Source organism: Melospiza melodia, chromosome Z, assembly GCF_035770615.1.
Source record: "Melospiza melodia melodia isolate bMelMel2 chromosome Z, bMelMel2.pri, whole genome shotgun sequence".
Taxonomy (NCBI): Eukaryota; Metazoa; Chordata; class Aves; order Passeriformes; family Passerellidae; genus Melospiza; species Melospiza melodia.
Window position 1 is genome coordinate 12,685,872 of NC_086226.1, and position 21,084 is coordinate 12,706,955.

Genomic DNA, 21,084 nt, shown 5'->3' on the forward strand with positions numbered 1-21,084 from the left:
TGTTCTCAGTAGTCACCCTCCTGTTAAGCAAATCTCACACATTACCACTGAAGTGGTCCATCTCCCAAGGAGTGCCTTTAACAGCCAAGATTCCTATTTCAAAGGTTATCATGCATGTTTGTCTTTCTTGTATCAACTGGTTCCCCACACCTGCTCTTGAGTATTCACTCTTCCACCTAAGATTGGCTCAAAAATGTGAAACAGACTCCTGGCAATCTTACTCAATTCTTTGTAACAAACTTATCTGCAAGCATAATTTAAACCTTACTTTATTCCTCATATTCTCTATGTTATTTCTTGGCTGCTGCTGGTTGCAGGGTCCATCCTCAGTCCATAAACAGGAAATCAGTTTTCATTTTCAGGTGTGTTGCCCTCTATCAGAAAGGTGTACAACACACTCCATCCCTCTATCAGTCCATCAGTCTGGGTAAGGCCCACACTGAAGCTTCAGTGTCTCCTGCCTCACTGAGTGAAACGCATGTTTCCCTTGCACTGACAAATGCAACACTGCTCCAACCACAACCACCACGTGCCCTACAATGAACACCTTCTCCCTAACTCCCTGACCACCTCCCTGAGTCATCTTAGCTTCTCTCCACGGGTTTCTCTTTTACCCAAAAAATGCTACTTCTTGTCCTTTTGAAAATCTTTCATAGTTTCTTTTGGCAGCTTACACCCTCATGCTACAGAAGTTTTTAATTCCTGCCTCATCAGCTTACAGTGACAGCTTCCAATACATCTGTTGTATTTTCAGTGCATACCTGCCACAGGTCTGTGATTTGGAAGAAGCACATCAAAAATCACCAACACAAGACATCTTCCAGAAATGGACCATTTAAATCTTTTTCGTTATGGAAACTGCACTGAAAGTTGCAGTTCCTATTCTAGTAGTGTTCAAAACATTGCATATAATGTACATTGTTACCTCACCATACTCACCATACTCAATCAGCTTACATTCAGATAGTATGGCATTCTACATTTTTTATTTCAATTCTACACATCAGGAACCAAATCTTTGGCTTGAGTTATGCAACTTAACCCATTAACTTGGGATCAAGATACTTCCATCTTCTAAGCACTAAAATACTACAAAAATTCATCCAGCAGGACAGATATGCAAACTTTAGCATAACTCTGCATTCACGTATTTGCTTGTCTTTATTTGTTACCTTCCTTTTCCACAGAATGTAGGCTTCAAGTACTGTTTTGTAATATGAAGCAATTTCATTAACATCCTAGCCAACGTCTGACTGAGTAAATATGAAACATTTTACCTGTACAATTACTTGTTCCATGACATTATTTGAGGTCTTACCTTAGTAAAATTATTCAAGTGACCTAGTTTTCTCATATTTGACACGCCTTGTAATTTGGCCACATTTTGGAGAATCTCTCTCATATTATCACAAGGATCTGCAAAAGAAAAGAGGGTATTAGATACAGTAAAAGAAAAATAAAAAAGAAGAAAAATCTGAAGATGCATTCAACATGCATTTATATTCATATATAAAATAGGTACTCTCCTGGTCTCAGTTAGGGATGCAGAGCACTTTTGCTCCAAGAAGCATCTGTCTGATTTATGTGAGGGTCCAAAACCATGCATACCTGAGTTCTGTAGAATAAATGCTAAAGGCCATGGAAGAGAGACACTCTTACTTCAAAGTAGATTTTAATCAGTATCTTAGATTTGCAGTTGACAAAGAAATCCATTTAGTGTCTGAAATGCCAATCCTTACATCTTGTAAGTGAACAACTTTACTGTTAATCCCGCTGTAATTTAAAGATGAAGTAGGCTCAAAAACAGAAGTTAAAATGTAGCATGTTACTGGTACCCCACAGTATTCCTTCTTTCTCCTCCAGACAAAGGGTTGGTGGGATTTTGGAAAGATGAGACCTCTTTTCTGCTCTCTACATTAATTGCTCTCCACAATGATGCTTTAAAGAAGAGGGCTAGGCCTTTCCAGTGACATGGTAAGTGAACTACATGGCAAACAAAAGCCTTAAGAATGTAATCTTTCTTCTTCTTAAGAAGAATCCCAACAAAAACAGATGAACAAAAAAATGCCACCCAGAAAACACTATTCACACACCAACTGATGACCCTGCATTCTGCTAGAAAACAAAGAACAGGTACCATGATGAGAAGAGACACTCTTGTCTCACTTTTAGAATTAAGGTTGGAATTGAGGCAGAGTGGAACAGACTGCACTGAGACTGGGCCCAGGGAGCTACTGTAACAGACACTGCAATAAGTTTGGTACTTGGTGGTACTGTGGCAGGGCAGTTTTTAAAGGGACCAATTTGATGCAGGATTTGCATGGAGTTTTAGATTAGACATTGATTTAGGATAGGTATCAGCAGTTTGAGAAAAATGAAAAACCAAGGGTATCCTGAAGATGTAAAAACTACAGGAAGAAATATATTACCAAAAAGAAGAAATAACTGCATTATATAAAATGAAGTCTTTAGAACAAGCCTGACCTCTAATAAGCAGCAAGTAGAGAGCTGTTGTGCATACTAACTTCAGTAAGAAAAACTTGCCTCCTACTACAGAGTTGAAGAGCTACAGCTGAGTTTGTGGCATATACAGAGCCTTTTACATTCCTGCTACTTGTAAAAGTGTGTATGTACTATTCATAATGGAAAGGAAATCAAGTATTGGAGATGTAAAGAAAGCATCATCTTCACTACCTCTCTACAAACCATGCTTTTACATCACTTCCTGTACTTTAAAAATTTAAACAAATTTAGGAAAGAAAGCATAAGTAGCAATCTTACTAGGATATATCCAGAATGTGCTTGGACAGACACTATTTGTATTTGCACTGTCACCAAGAATAAAGACCTTATTTAAAATTATGACACTTACAGGTAGGCACCCCAATTAAAATGTACAAACCTGTTAACCCACTGTGGTCAATGAAGATTTTGTCTATTAGCAATGAAATCAACTGCCATCAGCTTGATTAGCTGCTAGATGCGTACTCAAGGGTAAGGTAAGTACCTGTATTGACTATGGTCTTTATAATGAAACTTTAGCACATGTCAAGACATGCTACTGTCACATCCTATAATTCTGGTAATTTTCAAACAAAGAATCAGTGAGATTTTGGAAAGATAAGGTAAGTCCTAAACGTGGGCATCAATTTCTATTAGCACCAGCTTGATGTGTAAGATCCTTTACCACCAATCTACTCAGAGCATACGCAAAGTCAACTATCAGGCACACAAGCTACCTTGCACTGCTGTGCAGTATATGCACAGTAAAACCAGACATCTAATAACTTTCAATGTAAATTGGAATATGTGCATGGACCTCTTTGCATCCCTAGGAAAAAAGAAAAAAAATTTTTTCTACAATTACAGAAATCAGAGACAGTGAGAATCTTACTGGATTTATACCAGGTTTAGGATTCCTCTGCACAATTCGCTTTTACAGGGCTTAACTCAGTTTAAGAGGTTTGCAATAGCATAAGACATAATATAATGAAATGGTTTTTGGAAAGGACCTTAAGATCACCTAGTTCCAACCCTGTTGCCATGGGCAGGGAATCTTTCACTAAACCAGGTTGCTCAGAGCCCCATCTAACATGGTCTTGAACACTTTCAGGGATGGGGCTCACTGAAAACAAGTAGACTGGATTAGTTAATGGCACTAGAAATAGTTTATATCATAAACTTACTTTCAAGAGAATATAACAGGAGAGGAAGATAGCTTACTCATAATCTGATTTCTTTGAAAATACAGTCTGGCTCACATCTATGCTTTGGCTTGCCTTGGGTAACGTGTGGGAATTTCCCTGGCTTACAATACTTTTGGACCTGTAGAATTCCCCATTATGTCACAAGAAAGATCCCAGGTAAGCAGTTTTAGAGCATCATAACTTTACAAAATGACTGAAAGTATGTTTTGATTTTGAAAGTGCAAATGGCTACATATGCACAATAAACCCCTACAAAAACTAAGCTCACTGTGCAGACAGGAAAGACCACAAGACTAGCCCAGAAAACCTCTTGTGCAATAGCAATGGACATTCTTATTCTGCTATCTGATAAAGCTGCCATTAACTTGAAGTGCCTATGTTGCCCTGTGGAAAAAGGCAATCAGTTTGGATGTGAAGAAATAAGGACACAACTTCCCATACTACAATTTCCCATATTAACAATTCTGCAGCAATGACAGATCCATATAATAAGGCCACCTAAGAAAACGTATACTAAAACCACTTTCCCCTATTTTTGCATGAAAAACTGCATTTACATCAACTTTTTCCTCACTGTGTCCTCTTTCAGTTGTGGAAAAACTCATTTTTAGAGACTGAAAAGTGTGATTAAAGACAGGTTTGTGGTGCTTAGCAGGGCAGTCAGGTATTTCCCAGAAGCTTTATTAGCAGGTAAGTAATTTCAAGCAAACTAGGGGCTCCAGAGCAAAAGCTACAAAACTGTGAGAAAACTGAGAACATGACAGACATTTCCACTACAGAACTGACAATATAAGTAGAGCAAGTTAGCTGTCTCCCTCTTCAATCTTACCAAAACCAATACTGCTGCACAAAAACAAGACAGTAAAGAAATAAAGACTCTCTCATAGTATATTACCTCAGAAGGAACTAAAGTAACAGAAGCCCTTTTGGTCAAATAATGTCAGGTGAAGTCTTGTTTTAAACTTTGTGAGAAGAATCTTCTCACAAAAAGTATCCCATAAAAAATTTAACAAAATAACTGTGACATACTAACTTCAAGGAAAGACTGGCTATCTTCTTTTTCCTTCTTTTGAAAATGCATCATACATTACAAAGAAGTAGAAAATTTATATTACTTACTCAAGTATTACTCATTTTAGTAAAAGTAAAGCCAGTAAGGAAGGTAGGCAGGCCTAAGAAAACCTCACATCACAGATGTAAGACAATTTGAACAAACCAATGTGACCACATAAGCAGTGATGCAGTCTTTTGCTAGTCTGCCCTTCACACTGAAATGGACTTGGAAATAGACTGGATTCTAAAAACTAAGCCATGTAGCTTTACTGTAATCACAGATCAGATCCAGCATTGTTTATCTTCCTGTCACAAAATCTTACAAAGGCATTATAAAATACCAAGTAATGCAGAAATAGCAAAAAGTATAGTGCAAAATCACAGACTGATTTTCCAAAGAAATATCACAGCCTTAAGATTTCATTGTCAAGGTCAACAGTTCATCTTGATGTTGACAAAGACTTTTTTTGTTGTTTGGTTTTCTGTTTGTTTCAGTTTGTCAGGGGTGGGTTTTTTGTTGGTTTTTTTTTGTTTGTTTTGTTTTGGTGGGAGAGTTATGGAGAGAGAGGAAGGGGCTCTTGTTGCTGTTTCACAGATTCACAGAATATCCTGAATTGGAAGGGACCCACAAGAATCACTGACTAACTCTGGTAAATGGCTCATACAGGGATTGAACTCAATACCCTGGTGTTACTAGCACCATGCTCTAGCCCACTACACTCATCAGTGTTGTATGTTTTGTTTTAAGGACCCCAGTTCATAAAACTGCTGTAAAGATTTCTTAGCTCTTACTCTCTAGCTCCTCCTGTTTTGTATCTACAACACAAAAACCCCAAGAAGACAAGCTACTTATTATTTTAAGACCCCCTCAAAAGTCTTTTCTTTCCTGACTCACTGCATTTATTACTGATACACTGACTTTTATTAGGAGAAATTTCTTCATCCAAAGGGCTGTCAAGCACTGGAACAAGCTGCCCAGGGAAGTAGCTGAGTCACCACCCCCGGAGGTAATTAAAAAATGCACAGATGTGGCACTTAGCAACACAGTTTAGTGATGAACTTGGCAATGTCTGGTTTATGGTTGAACTCAATGGTCAATCAAAATGATTCTACCATCTCCAGCTGGCCCACAGCAACCACCAAATACCTTCACATTCTTTCCCATGGTGCTTCTGAGGTGCAGCTGTGCAAAATGGCTAAACTGATCTTCCAGATTTCACCTGCCAAAGGATGTGTGACTCCCTTCCCTTACTTTCCCTTCCCTCTTCTGTCCCACCGTACAATACACCTTTCTCCTTTACACTACTTCAGCACCCATCTTCAAATTCACAATAAAATTATCCTGCCAAGTATCTCAGTAAAATACTTTTCTTGTTCCTCTATGTTCATTCCCTACTGAGTTACTGACTCAAACTGAATACTAAATTCTTACAAAACCCACTCAGAAGTAGCTGTGCCACTGAGCCATTCAGAGGTAGAGTGGTGGAAGCAAGACATAACTGTTCCACATGACACCCAGTAGAAAGAAGTCCCCCCCTTTTTTTTTTTTCATGGACTTTACAATTGGCAAGTTGTCCCAATTATTGTACACAGCCACTTTGCTCAAATGTCATCTAAAAACTTGTTGATACATACAAAAGTTGCAAGTCAGCCCACTTGTGTCCTGCAGCAAGAGCTTAGCTTGCTCATCAATATTCTTATTTTCTGTCTGCTTTTTGTTGGACAGCAAAAATTTTGAAGTAGCAGTAGCTGCTCTGTTTACTTCTGTTATACTAAACAGAGTTTCTCACCCACAATTCTTTGCACTAACACCCTGTACTTACAATTATAATCTTCAGCACAGAGCAAAGCCAGTGTTTAAAAACTCTAGCCTCAAGAACTCCATGATTCTCTAAGCCTAAAAGTAATTCATAGATGCTGTATATCAAAAATCTCCAATGTTGTGTTGTTGTTTGTTTTTAAACTCCCATGACCTTTTAAGGCTTGACTCATTTTTTCACCCCTTCAGGACCGTGACATTGTTTTTCCCCAGCGAGAACCATGATGCATTCTGACAGATCCCATTCTCCAGAGAGAAAGAACACGACAGAAGTCCAGCTACACAAAACAGCTAGCGCTCCATCTAATGCAGGGATGAAATAGGACCAGCAATAGCTATATTAGCACAAGTGATGACTTCTTTTGCCTGACAGATTTAGCAGCATTGTTTGACCACATTCAGTATGCTAGAAGCACAATTCGCTGCTCTGTTATGCACATGTGAATGAAACAGAAAAAAAAAAAAAGAATGGCAGGCTTTAGCACACAAATAATTCAGTAACTCTGAAGTCAGGCATGGGTTGAACTGAGGAGTGCGTATTATATGCATCACTTGGTAGGTGCTAAAACAGTGCACAGTACTGTACACAGTAGCAATGTGTATATATATTCAGTAACTCTCAAGTGAGAGACTGATGTCACAAGAGCAGCTGATGTCACACCTACTATAATCACAAGGCCAAAAAGTGAAATAAAAGATTAAATACTTCTAAATACTTCCTTTAAAGAAGGAAGTTGTACTTCACTACAGTTAATCATCTCACCATTAACATACATGAGAGGTTATCCTCCTCTTACTGAAAGAAACACAGTAATGATTGGATAATGGATCATTCTGATGATCTGGTGATCATCAACAGTAAGTCATATTCTACCATTATCAGCTTGTTCCTAAAAAATAAAAACCAGGACACTTATGTAATCTTCTTGATATTAAAGTATTCTTAATTTACATTTAATTCAAAAAGGTGGAAACTTCACAGAAAACTTGAGAATATGAAAGATGAGAAAGCTACATAAAAAAGCAAACTCTGCAACACAGATCACTCCTGTATGATTTGCATTAACACATCAACTCTACTTTGCCAGATTCTAAAAAAATTAGTGCACAAACACTTTACACTCAATGTGTCATTTTCAAAAACACAATAATACATATTTAGACTGAAGGTATGTCTCAATTTATAGTGTAAAACCTGTTTGTAGTATCACATTAATGTAGTTACATTGAAAAATGTACTGAATACTGAGCCAGATAGATATCCTCTATGATCACAGTTAGAGCCATAAATACTTTGTATTTAACACTTCAAGCCATAAATACTTTGTTCTCTAAGTTTTGCCAAGTAAGACTTGAAAATTTTAGATTACAAAAATTCACACGCATATCACGTTTTAACAACTGAGGATAACCCCTTAAAAAGTACCTATGACTAAGTGTGATTTCAGCAGAATGCACCTAGAAATTTATTTAGTTTGATTCCCATGGCTTTTGTGGGGAAACCATACAAAGAGCACTTTATTTTGAATATAGGTAAGTTCCAGTAACTCATGTATGTAAAACAGAAAGCAAACAAAAACTAAGAACTGAGACTATTTTCCCCATTGCTGCTTAAGAAAGCTATGAATGTATGAAACTGGCTCACTAATATGGAAAAAAGTACACATCATCTCTTTCATGGCAGTCAGCAAAGAAAGTCTCAAAACTATTCCTCTCCCTACATCACTCAGGTAAAAAACTCCTATACAAAAATACCCACAAACCAGAAATCAGTGAAAAGACAGTGTATTCAAGGTAGGATCTAGAAATCACTAGAACTTCAGATAAACAGGAAACCAAGTATCAGGATTACTTTGGCACACACGTGCTTCTGAAAAAATTAAGTAAAATTTAAATGCCTACTGTGATTGCACAGATTTCTCTTCTGCTGATGTGCATAAATGTTGTAAATTAAAGGACTTTTTTTTTTTTTAATTTTAGTATTCTTAAGTACATATAAAGGTAGCAGGAAATAAGCAGTTTGGTGTTCCAGTCAGCTTGAAGAGCAGCTCCAAAATGAACTGCTTTCCAAAATGTGGTTTTATAAACTTATTTCTAACCAAGACACTGAGATTATACCTGTACAAAAGCCATTCTTATATCCTCACCTAGGAATTATGTTGATTATTCCCAATGTGTGATCGTGAATGGCAGTTTTGTAAACAGCATTCTTTACTGCTAAAACTTCTAAAAAACGGGTTTCATAGATGAAATCCTCTTTCCAGGACAGAAAGAGAAAACTGAAGGACCATTCCAAAGGCTAACTACAAGGCTGACTTGAAAATTAATTATGTACAGTTTTTGATAAACAAATTATTCTTTAAATGCTTTATAACAATACAAAATCTTGTGTACTACATAAACTTCCTCAAAGATCAATTACAAAAATGGTATTATATAGTATTAGTTAAGATTACGTAAGGTACCAAGGCATATTCAAAAAACAACTCTTAAAAAAATCCTTGTCTATTCATAGAGAGAAAGTATTTAATTGAGTCCTCCATTCAAATGTACCGTTATATCCTCAGCTCCCAGGAAGACGTGAAGATGACAAGAATCACAGCAATAAGTCTTGATACATATCTTTGTGAATTACAAACTTACTCACAGTTCCCCCACCTCCTGCCTCTCAAAAAAATCCCACCAGAATGTCATCTCACTGCAAGATACACAACTGTAACTATTGCGTATTATCCTGACTAAAACCAAACTTGAATTATAGTCTCTTGAAATTTTTACCATGATTACTTAACACACATAAATTATTCTGGAATACAGTTAAATTCAAGAAGAACTTGCTTTAAACTTTCAAAAGCTCAGATGTTTAAAAGAAAAAGAAAAAATAAAGGAGACAAAATACACAGAGGGTCAAAATGCTGGAGGCTGGGGAACATTCCATAACTGTGTGACTACGCATTTGTTTGCCCTGTTGTTCTGCTCTCTTCTCTGCAACAATTATAAACTACTGCCAAGGTTGGAGTGACCCAGTACAACTGTTCTTATGGTCAAGAGCCAGTAAAAGCCTTTCCCAGATGTACAAAATTGCTTATGTCGGTACACAAATCAAATTAATACTTCCCAGAACATCAACAACAAATTTGAAGGGTGAATATAAATTTATTGTAATGGTTTAGAAAATTATCTTCAGTTCCTCCAATCCATTTTCTTTTTTTCTGCCACCACTCCTAGAAGCAGAAATATCAGGATGGTCATAATTTTCAGTTGTTTTAACAAAACGCTGAGTCTTTCTGACATCTTGCAACCAGTATTTGGAGAGTGGACCAGGCAAATCTGCTTTCAACACCACCTAAGAGGATTTTGATCACATATTTCTCTGAATATTAACAAACTGACATATGATTTTATTCTGAGACTACTTTCTCAACAAGCATTCTGATTCTTCTCTGCATCATTTCAATATGTTCAAGAACCTGAAAGCATAAATGTTACATGGCTCTTAACAATAAACTTAAAGCAGTCAGAAGCAGCCACCGTCCCCAGAAACATCCTGTTACATGGGGCATCATGTAAGAAGTCCATCAACATTACCAGATGTAGGATTACCCAGTTTGCCAACCAAGAAATGAAGGGCAATTCGCATGACACGGAAACACCAAAGTAGTAACGCTCAAATTCAAACATTAATACAGGGACAAGTAATCCACGAATAGCACTGACTAAAGCAGGAAACATTTAAACTGCAGCAAATGTCATGTGCTAGTTTCCCCATCCTAAAATGCTATATAACCAGAAGATTTCAAAACAGTGTTGACTGATATTTGCAGGCTTCATTCCCTCATATTAAGAATAGGACGTGTCCTTGTGTCACACAGGTAATATAGTCACGTTGATGTGACCATTCAAGAGTTCTACTCTTTCTCCTGAAAAAGCACAGGAAGTGTCAGTCATATTTATAGATTTCACAAGATCTAAATACAATTCTCTGAAGACAGAAGACACCTAATCTATTGGTCAATCTCAACTTAGAAAAACCTATCCAGCTGAAGTAACAGGCTAAGCTAAAAACTGTGCTGCAAATGCCACATTTATAGAAACAGTAAGAATTTTTCTACTTCATTTTTTTGTACTTCATGAAAAAACCCAGAAGTCTACCCATGACACACACATATGGTTTGCATAAAGAAGGAGATGAACACATTCTAAATTCTCCAGATATGAGGTTGCTCAAACTGAATTCTGACTTCACTGATGCTCAGGAGGTAACAAAGGAATAAGATTACTTACAGACTTAATAATTTGTTTTTAAATAAGCAATTTCTAGGCAACAGCTGTTCTTGATAGTCCTCCATTTTTATGAAATAATTATTTTTAAATATATGTATTAATTTATAGTCTATGTACACTTCAAGCAGGAAATCAATCTTCTATGCAGCTAAAAAAACCAAACAAAATCCCTGTGCTGTTCACCACACACCTTTACATGAAGAGATTAATTTAATAATTCCTTGTTACTCTTACAATTACTGTGTATTTTTCCATAAGTCAAGGTCATATTGTTTTGCTTTAAACACCTTAACTCTAAGTATAAATATTTCCTACCAATCATTCTGTAGTTCCCAAATCAACAGAAGTAGTTAATTTCACAATGAACACTTATGCAAATAGGAGACAGAGATGTACTTACTTCATGTCAGCCAAACTGCTAACTCACAGGAGTCCTTTAAAAGATGGCAAGTAACAGTCATCTTTACTATTTTGCAACCCTTTTTCTCTCTTGGACTTAAATGGTTACTGAAAGTATAATTTATAAACAGCAGGAAATTATGTTCTCTAACCATTTTTCCAACTGAAACAGAATTAAAAACTTTCATTTTGCATCTCAGACAATTAAACACAGCTCTACTAAACAAGCAAATAAATAAATAAATAAACTTAAAACTGTATTTCTGAAAAGTTGCAGGAGCATCCAGCTGAGTCAATTTTCAGGTGTACCCAAACCCATAGCAGTAGATAGCATTTGAACTAAAATGAGCTTAGAAAAGTCTAGGGAAGAACAAAACCAGTAGATTTAGGAAAAAAATTTCCCCTTCTAAGAAAACGCTCATAAAGGCTATCACTCAGGTTAATTTTTTAACAAACAACATTGATTCAAAGGCTATTGCTGCTCAGGTAGAATTCAGGTGAAGAGATTTCCATTTTATATTTATTTACACAAACTTATGCAGGCCACTAGAGACAGCTAGAAAGCTTTCAAGTATGTCCCAGTAAAATTCAGTAACATAACTAAAAAATATAACTAAGTATTTTTTGTTTGCTTTTTGGGATTGGATTTTGTGTTTGGTTTGGGGTTTTTTTACTACACTGTCTCATTTATGCATCTTTACCGGTGTTCCTCCTTTACATCAGATGCAAAGATTTGATGAATGCATTTTTCACTAATCGTGTTCTGATGTTTTGCTTCCAAAATTTTCCATCACCACACCAGATGATAGGCAAATAATAAAAAAAATTCTGCAACATATACAAATATACCAACATTACAGACTCTCAAACTAGAACAGATACATTTTATTGCCACATTTACAAGTGCTCCAGTTAAAAAATTGACAAATACCAGCCAGCACTTCTGTAGTACTGTTATGTCACCTACCCTTCTGTAACAGAACAATGCACAGGAGCACCGCTCAGTGTGTGAATTCACCTGCACTATTGTGCAAGCATCTGCCTGCCTGCATACAGGTAAACTGCATACAGGTAAAACACCTCCAAAGAAAAGCAAACTTCTTACTTTACCTGATCTTTTGTGTAGTTATCTAAGCCTCAAGACACATCTTCTTGTCTTAGTTGCAAGAAAGTAGTTAGTATTAAACGTAGATGACTTGTGCCATTTACTGTTTGAAAAAAAGAAATCTCAGAACAAGTTTCTGTTAGTATAAAAATTAAGAAAAACTTACATGATTTTTCAGTACATTCCCCCAAGTTAGTTGTCATTTCAACATCACTTAAGCTGTCCTGTAAAGCTCTTGAGCAATGCTCCTTTCTGCAGTGTCAGAGTTTGTATGGATATTAAGAGTAGGAAAACTGCAATTTTAACTATGGCAATTTCACTTCTTCCTACTTTAAAGAAAAGTAACTGTACCTCATGTTAGCATCTCTTCTATGTTATTAGGGTAAAACTTCTGAGATTGCCAGGTAACTGATAAAGTAGCGATGAAGGTCATCAGCTTGGGTAAGTGATGCATTTCTTTATGGACAGGAGATGGCTGACACAGCTTCCTTGCTGACCGTGTTCATGATGAGGGGTCAGTTTCTTTAGATGGCATCTACACTGGATAGGCTCTAACAGAAAAAAATGCTGAAACTAAGCACTGCTCTAACCTCTAAGTGGGAGATGCTGGGAAGCAACAAAACAACCACGAGTAACATTTATGACAAAGATTCAAATATATCAAGAATGCAGCAGGAGAGTTTGATACTCAGCACTCAGGGAGGAAGGAAGTGTGTTGAAGAAAGTCGTGAAAACACAGCATTGCTCAAACATCTACGAAGGTGTTTGGATCGGTATAGTGATCCCAATCACAGAATAATCTCTTGTAATAGAAAGTACAAGATCTTAGAACAGTCGTTTTATTCTCTGACCACAACAGCTAGAACAAAGAATCCGCACACAAAAAGAAATTTAGAGGTGCTGTACTCAAAAACTTTAAAGACAGACATAAGTGCAGATATTCAAAGACATACCCAAATCCTACAGAAAACTTAACAATAAACAAGCAAGCCATAAGATTTTAAAGTGGCCTTTGGTTGAAATTTTTCTTTCATTAAAAAATGTCATTCTTGTTTTGAAGAAATTGAAAGTGGAAATATTTTAAGTACACACCATCTTAGTAGTTCTGAGGATACTTAAGATTATAAAAGCAAATGCTTAGGAAGCAAAGCCAAAGGTACAATTGTGTTATTAATCTAACTGGGACAATGCACTACACAATTCGGAGACAACAGTAAACTAAAGCACAAGTGCAAGCACAAGTGCAGACAGGACAGTTGAGTGTATGACTTAATGCTGAAGTGCCTGTATTCAGCACATTAACTCTCTTACTTTTAAAACCTATTGAAAGCTTAGACACTGCCAGAAAAGTTAGCAGGCCACCATCATTGATCACTTTCCCTTTGCTCCTCCTATATAATAAAAAACTCCAAATACAAAAATAATGCAGCATTAACATTTCTCAGTCAGCAAAGAGGTCTCTCCAACGGTTTTTGCCCCATTGTTGCATTCTTTGTGCCTCAGGAGACCGAATAAAAAATGTTACTAATTATCTTCTTATGACTGTTACAGTTTCTGTTACAGATTCACAAACAAGGGAGCAAAAAACCACCTATTGCTCTGCGTGACCTGCTCAAGCACAACATCCTGCTATAGCTACCCATGAAAATGATGGCATACTGCAAAGTGAGGGTGAAAGGTACCCGCACATTCTGATTATCTGGCTATTTTAAAAACATTGTTTCTCTGGTGTGGTGGAGCCCCACTTCTCCAAGATTTCAAGCCAGGCTACATTTCCCACAAGTACAGGAAGAACCACCTAAAGGCTTTCTGCAACAGATTTGCCATTGGCGTGGAAGAACTGCCTCTGAGCCATCCGAAGTATGCACCAGCTGCCATCTCTGCAGCGGTTTCCCTGCTGCCACGCTGCAAGCAATACAAAAGGGTTATTTTCTGCTTCCCCCACTACTCAAGATTCCAGTATCAGATGTGTGCTCTTTTCCTCCCTGCTTCTTCCACACTGATGAAGAAAGCTGGAAACAGTATGGTCATCAAATCTCAAGCTGATTTTGGAAACAAAATTCATCCAGCCTTCTTTAACTATCCCACAAATAACCCTTAAAAATGCCTGACATTTCTGTGGGCTGTAAACTGCAAATAGCATCCCGAGATGTTTGCCCTGCATGCAATGCATTATGATATACCATGTGGGAACATGGACTCAAATACTACATGGTTTAAAATTATGGAAGCACAGTAAGAAAAGTAACACCACTTAGACCTCATGAAGTTAAATGGAACTCCTTTATGCTTTATTATTACCTAAATGACAGGAAAAAATGAAGGCAAAAAAGGGAATAGTATTTTCTCATATAACACTAGTCAATTTTGTGATACCAGTCGCAGGGAAAAAAAACAACAACTAGTTTTCTCAGCTGCTGCTTTGCTCATATATGTCCTGTGTTAGTTAGAAGAATCGACATCTACAAAATCTCTACAAAACAGAATTGGCTGTACAAGAAAATGTGATAAACCACAGTAGAATCTTGTAATGCATGTTTTTTAATAATAAATGAAAGCACTAATGCTTGAGATAGGTACATTTCAGTTGTTTAAAGAGTACACTGTCAGCAAATGAAGACTGGCTACCCTCAGAAAGGAGGAAATTAACACATACACACACACAGACAGCACTCTACTCAACTTCAGTAAGCAGCTGCCCCCCCTGCACCAGCAAGCAAACAAGCTCTGAAAAGTTCCTAACAGCCAGGGCAATCTCTGAGCTACAGGATTCCAAGAAAATAGGGACCCCTTGAAGGAAGATGAGCCTGAGGACAGATAATGAACCACGAGACTGCTCTCAACTAGCCAAGTTCCAAACTACTTAGGCCTTCGAGATCCAAGGACAACAGCCAAAATTCCAACAAAGGAAGAGGTGTTGGTCGCCCAGCAGTACAAGGTGATTCAGTTACAGGGTGAGCAAAGAAGCACAGAATGGCTTGGGTTGAAAAGGACCTTTCAAGGTCACAAAGTCCAACCTCCCTACAAAAACTTAGGAGCACATTAAGTGTGGATTACACACGCCTTTAACAGTGCCCAGAGCTCCAGGAGGTGTATGTGCTTCTGTGATTCAACTTCAAATGTCTGTAAAGCAGTCAGAAACAAAGAAGAGGTGCACAATGTTTTTATTATGTTATATACACAACCATGGCCAAAGTCAGTGGAAAAACTCCTACCAAATGCACTAATCTGGCTGATACCTCCAATTGTCATTTCTGGCCTTTGGAAGTTACAAGCTTGATTTCAGCAGTCTAATTAAACCAATCTCTCTCATCCCACTGCTAATTCCTTCCAGATGACTGCAGTGGGAGTTGTACTGGTGGTGAGTCTGTCCTCTTTTTCCTTTTCTGTTCTATTCTGAGCAGGTAATATAACACAAGGCCTAAACATGAGTGTTCCAAATCCCAATTATTAACTGCGATTTTGTAATCAACAGAATATATGACAAACAATTTAACTAGACAAAAGCAATGAGTCTACCCCATGTCTGCGCCATTTTTTCTTACTATACCAACATTATACACACAAATGTTTATCCTGGGGACAATTTTTCCAGAGTTGATCAACCCTTCAGCAAAGTGGTTTTCTTAAAAAAGACCTATCTGAATTCCCTTAGAAGATGGGCAGGGATTAGTGGCTCAGAAATAAAATAAATACAAAAAAACTAGAAACCAACCAACCAAATGACAATAACACAAACAAAACCAAAAAACCCGGCCCCAAACAAACAAAAGAACACACAAAGAACCCCCAAATAACCAACCCTGACCCCTAAAAAAGTAAAAAAAAAACCCACATACTTATTTACATTATCATCTTCAACCAGGCTAATAAGTGTAAACAGAAAGCTCACACATACTTACACAAACACACAAAATGCAGCACCCACCATCATGCAAAATGGCTTTCATAAACATAATGTATCATTTTTAAAAAGGCAAAGTAACAAGAAGCTCCAAAAAGTAAACCTAGCATAGCAGCCATTGTAAAAATCTGTAAAAAGCTTGGTGACTTCTGCGAAAACATGAGCAACTTTAACCACAGGACCAGAGAAAAGAGCAAACCAAACACAAACACAGAAATGCAGACCACTGCAAGCAGCAAGGCCGTCCTCACGCCTTACTGCTCAAAAAGCCATGAAGAAGCAGAACTCAGAGTAGCACAAACTGGAGTGCTCTTCCCACATCTCCTATTTGTTTTGAAATTCTTTGTAACAGCACCGGCCTCCTGCATGGAAAGTGCAGTCACAGGTATGGACGAGTAAAGGTCTAACCTGTAGGCTAAGTCAGGCCATTACTAACAGGAAACTACTCAAAATAAGGCAGTGCCAATATAATTTCTTGTGTTTGCAACAAAGAGGCCCCTGTAACTAGAAGCATATGGCTGAGGCTCTGTTTATGGTGATTCTCTACTTTGCCCAAATCAGATATTTCACATTAATCAACACAAAGTTCAGTTGTACCAGGAAACAAAAAACATTAGAACATTCTTTTAAGCTAATGCAAACGTGAGCCCTGTGGAAAACTATGTGATCTGCACAACACAGTGAATCAAAACATTGTGCTATTAGTACCAAATTAGGGAAACAAAATATTTAAAATAATTGCTTACATAACTATTGTAACAGCTGGAAAAACAAATACTCGTTGTGTTCACCATGGAAATCAAGTTATCACCTAGCTCAGCTAATGTCTTGCTGAGACTTTTAAGCTTCTTACTTTTGTGTCCCCTTTAAACTGCAGTTAATATCTACACAGATATAGGGTGCTATACAGTTGCTGATCTGTCAGCTGTAGTCTAACAAAAAAAACCAAAAACGTTGGGTTTCTAACATCTAAATTTAAAGTAGCTTCTTATTTGATTTCCCCAATGATTTACTATTGGATAGAAGATATATTGACACAGTGCAAAATAACTTCTCTAATAACTTCTCATATTAAAAATATGGTTTGGAATCAGAAGGCAGCTGAAAACACCTCATGGTAAGAATCAATATCACAATGATAGTTACCTATCAAATTCTGATTAGAAGATTTCAAACACATTACATCTCAAAACTACCACTCCAGCATTTAAATTTTGTGTATTGCACTTTCACCTCAAAATACTTCAGTACATTAAAAAAAAAATAAAATTAGACCCATTCATTAAAATCCCAATTCTGCAAGTTTCATAAACAGGCAACATTGCTTACAGCAATAACTTTGTCATGTGCTTAAACTGTTAAGGCCTTCATTGCACGTTTTGCTGATGAAAGCTTCACATGTTTTAATTTTTAAAGACAGCATTTCTCTAAAGCAATCCTGTCCACTGGGAGATAGAATGAGAAGAGTCTATTTCTTTAAACTGAGGAAACCCCAGCAGTTTTCCCGGTTATTAAAACACACTTGTAAATATGATATGTATACACAGAGATAACTTGCAGCCCACAATAAAATTGCTTAATAAAATAATTCCAAACACAGCTTACTTTGTGGGAAAAGAGAATTAGAGAAAGTATAATGCAGTATCAACAATTCCACGATGAAAACAGTACTTCTACTGCTGGTATTTTTACTTCCTTTCCATTTCACAGGCCACTTTTATCTCATTGATTCTGTCATTTCCCTGCCTACTTCCCCATAAAATAGATCTATTCAGCATAACAGTCATCCTGGATGACCAGGATGGATCTCCTTCCTGAAGCAGAACAGCTACACACCAGCATCAACTTCATTCCCTCCCCAGACCAGGATCCTCTGTCCTACAAAATATCACCACTTCTACAGCAGTAGCATTCCAGTTTGCTTTTTGAATTTACCAGTCTCTTTGGGAGAGTCTAACCCTTACTTCAGTACTCAGCCAGGCAAGATCACATTTTGTACCCTATACATATGGGTAGGGAACGAGTACCTGCTCGTCTGAGGCAAAACTTCTTAGTGTGTAGCAGATATCAGCGTTGCTTCCTTCCTCTTAACCACCCCCCCCAACCCCAGACACAGATCTGAGAGCAGTGGAGGATGTTTGGAGCAATTTAACAAGCCAAGGGGACATGAGTGGCCGCTGGTCTGGGAGCAAGAGGCTCACGGCAAACGGGGTGGCCAGCCGGCCTAGGGCACGCAGGGACACACGAAGGAGGGATGGAGGCAGGAGCAGCCGCCGCTGCCGAGGTGCTGCTCGGAGGCGCACGGCACGATCGGCCCGAGGCTCGGCCATTGAGCACAATCCCGTCTGGGAGCAACAGGGGCTTCAAGGGCAGCCCCAGCGGCGGCCGAGCAGCCTCAGCGCGCCCGCCGGGGAGCCCCGCGGCCCCGCAGCTGCCCGGGCACGGCCCCGGCGCGGCCCCGCGGTGCCCGAGGAGCGGCTCCCACCCGCGGGCGGCTCCGCTCAGCCCCCGGCGGCGGCCCCGGGCCCCGCGCCCGCCCCACGGCACCACCAGGCCGCTCCGCTCCGCCGCGCCCCCCGCTCGCCTCGGGCGCAGCGAGGCTCCGGCGGCCCCCCCGCCCCGCCCGTACCTCGGCTGAGATCGAGGGACACGTTCTCCTCGCCGCTGTCGTTCCGACCTGCGGGGACGGGGGGAGAGAAGCGCGTTAGACGGGCGGCGAGGAAGAAGCCGGGGACAGGGAAGAGAAAGGGAGGAGGGGAGCGGGGGGCGCCGGCGGGCACCGCGGCGGTGCGGGCGGCGGCGGGGCGGCCCGCGGGACGCTCCTCACCTCGGATGCGGAGGTGCCTCAGCGAGCGGGCGCGGAGCGTCGCCGCCATGTTTGCGGCCCCACAGCCACAACACCGGAAACCTCGCCCGCTCTCGCGAGGGGAGGCGCGCGGAGCCGCCGACGCGGAGGGCGCCCCCCCCCCCCCCCGGCACCTCCCCCCTCACGGCGGGGGCGGGGCGGGCGCGGCAGCGGCCTGGCAACCGCGGTCCCTCCTTTTCCCCTTTTTTCTGTTTTTGTTTGTTTGTTTGTTTGTGGTTTTGTTTTTGCTGTATTTTTGTTTGTTTCTTTGCTTGTTTCTTTCTTTCGGGATTTGCCCGCCCGGTTTCTCGGCCTTGTGATGAGGTGATAATTCACGTGGGTGCGGCGTGACCGTGGGCTTTGTACGCCGGATGTTTTCTTCTTTTTTAAAGCGTGAAGTAATTAAAAACAGGAAAAAAGGAACAGCTTTTCGTCGCTTGTTCGGTTTGTGCGCAGCGGGTCTCACTTTAGGCTCAAGTCCTGATCTGCTTACTGCTTTTACAGTTGTGAAACTTAGTTAATAAAATAAATGCAATTTTAAAAATGCAGAAAAACAAACAAAAAACCCCAGTGAGGTAAAGAAGTTCCATGGCCAGAAACACTTCACTGACAGACTGGCTCCTCTTCAGGGAGAAGTTTAAATTAGCTAATAGCACCCCCCATCACGCTGTGATGTTACGGACTGCCACGGACAAATCCTTGCACTCTGACATCCCAAATTCTCTAAACCAAATCCAGCAAACAATTATAAAGTTGAAATGTGTTAATAGCCAGCTGTATAAAACTACCTTCAGAAGCTTAGGTAACTTTTTTCCTGTTTTCTAGTCAATTATTTTCCACTCTGAATTTTCCCTCCTCTCTTGCGGTCTTTCAATTCAGATCCAGCATTACTTACAAAAATCTGGGAGTTTTGAGTGTTCATGAATGTTAAGTTTCATCCCAAAATTTGAACACTTACTGGTGCACTTCTAAAATAATACTGATTTAGGAGAGTAAAATAATTGTTTGCTAAGACAGAGTGAAAAAGCTCTTTGGCATATCAGTTAATGCCAGACATAGAAGAATCTTGTTATAATATAATTATATCAAGTATACTTAATTTAAAATATGATTTTCAAAAACTTCTGCATGATGATTTTAAAATACGTTAAATATGAAACTAATGTTTTAGAGGAACCAAAGATTCTGAAAATTAGGAGCTCTAAACAGTAAAATCTCATCTGTCAACACAGGAACAGGTCAAACCTCTTTGAGCAGGTTCATCAATGTGCCTCAGGGCTGTCCTCTAGGGTTTCATGTTCAGGGAACCCTTGACCTCCTGAAAATGCCAAATTAACTGCTGCTGGTGGTAGTAATGCTGCATCCTATTTACTACAAATTCTGCTGTTGTGTAATTATTTTCACATAACTTTGACTCACCACTAAATATTGGTCCAGTCTGTATTTGATTTGAACTTGTAATCTCTATCTCCCTAAGTGCTTTGGACACTCATGCTAAATGCTGCTGCCATTCACCACTTGCTTCTTTCCTAAGAGATACAGACTGGAAGACATGAGGTACTTCAAGAGAGCCCAAACATTATATTTCAACAAGGGAGAATAAGAAAGGAGTAGTTTTTAAATCCCAGAGTACTCTTTTGTGGATCTTTTCCAGCAGATAGCCTTTAATAATCAAAATGTTGCATTTATTTTGGGGGGCTTGAGTTTCCTGTGCCTTTTTCCCACTAATTATATTTGGATTCTGCAGGCAAAATTGAGGTTGTCTCTGATAATGACACATAAAAGAATGTTATAATGTCAGTTATAAGTGCTAATCCACAAGGCTGTGTTAAAAGAAGTTTGAGGTAAAATTAATATTTGCCACAATTGTAAAAAAAAAAGGAAAAAGAACATTAGGGTTTTAATTTTTCATTATGGAGAAATAGAAAAGAGTGAGAATGCATTAACCTTAGCTACCACTTAGATCCC

The 21,084-nt window shown here is 38.9% G+C and overlaps 1 protein-coding gene across 2 annotated transcripts in view; it reads right to left on the minus strand.

The window, feature by feature from the left end:
- Nucleotides 1–19,179, minus strand: part of RICTOR (RPTOR independent companion of MTOR complex 2) — a 75,665-nt gene extending 56,486 nt beyond the window's left edge. For both annotated transcript variants that reach the window (XM_063180775.1, XM_063180774.1), the window contains exons 1-3: nucleotides 19,099–19,179; nucleotides 18,901–18,948; nucleotides 1,319–1,416 (exon numbers count right to left, since the gene is read on the minus strand). In XM_063180775.1, coding sequence (XP_063036845.1) covers nucleotides 1,319–1,416; nucleotides 18,901–18,948; nucleotides 19,099–19,147 — 195 coding nt within the window. In that variant the 5' untranslated portion in view covers nucleotides 19,148–19,179. The remainder of the gene's footprint in view (nucleotides 1–1,318; nucleotides 1,417–18,900; nucleotides 18,949–19,098) is intronic.
- Nucleotides 19,180–21,084: the final 1,905 nt, after the last annotated feature.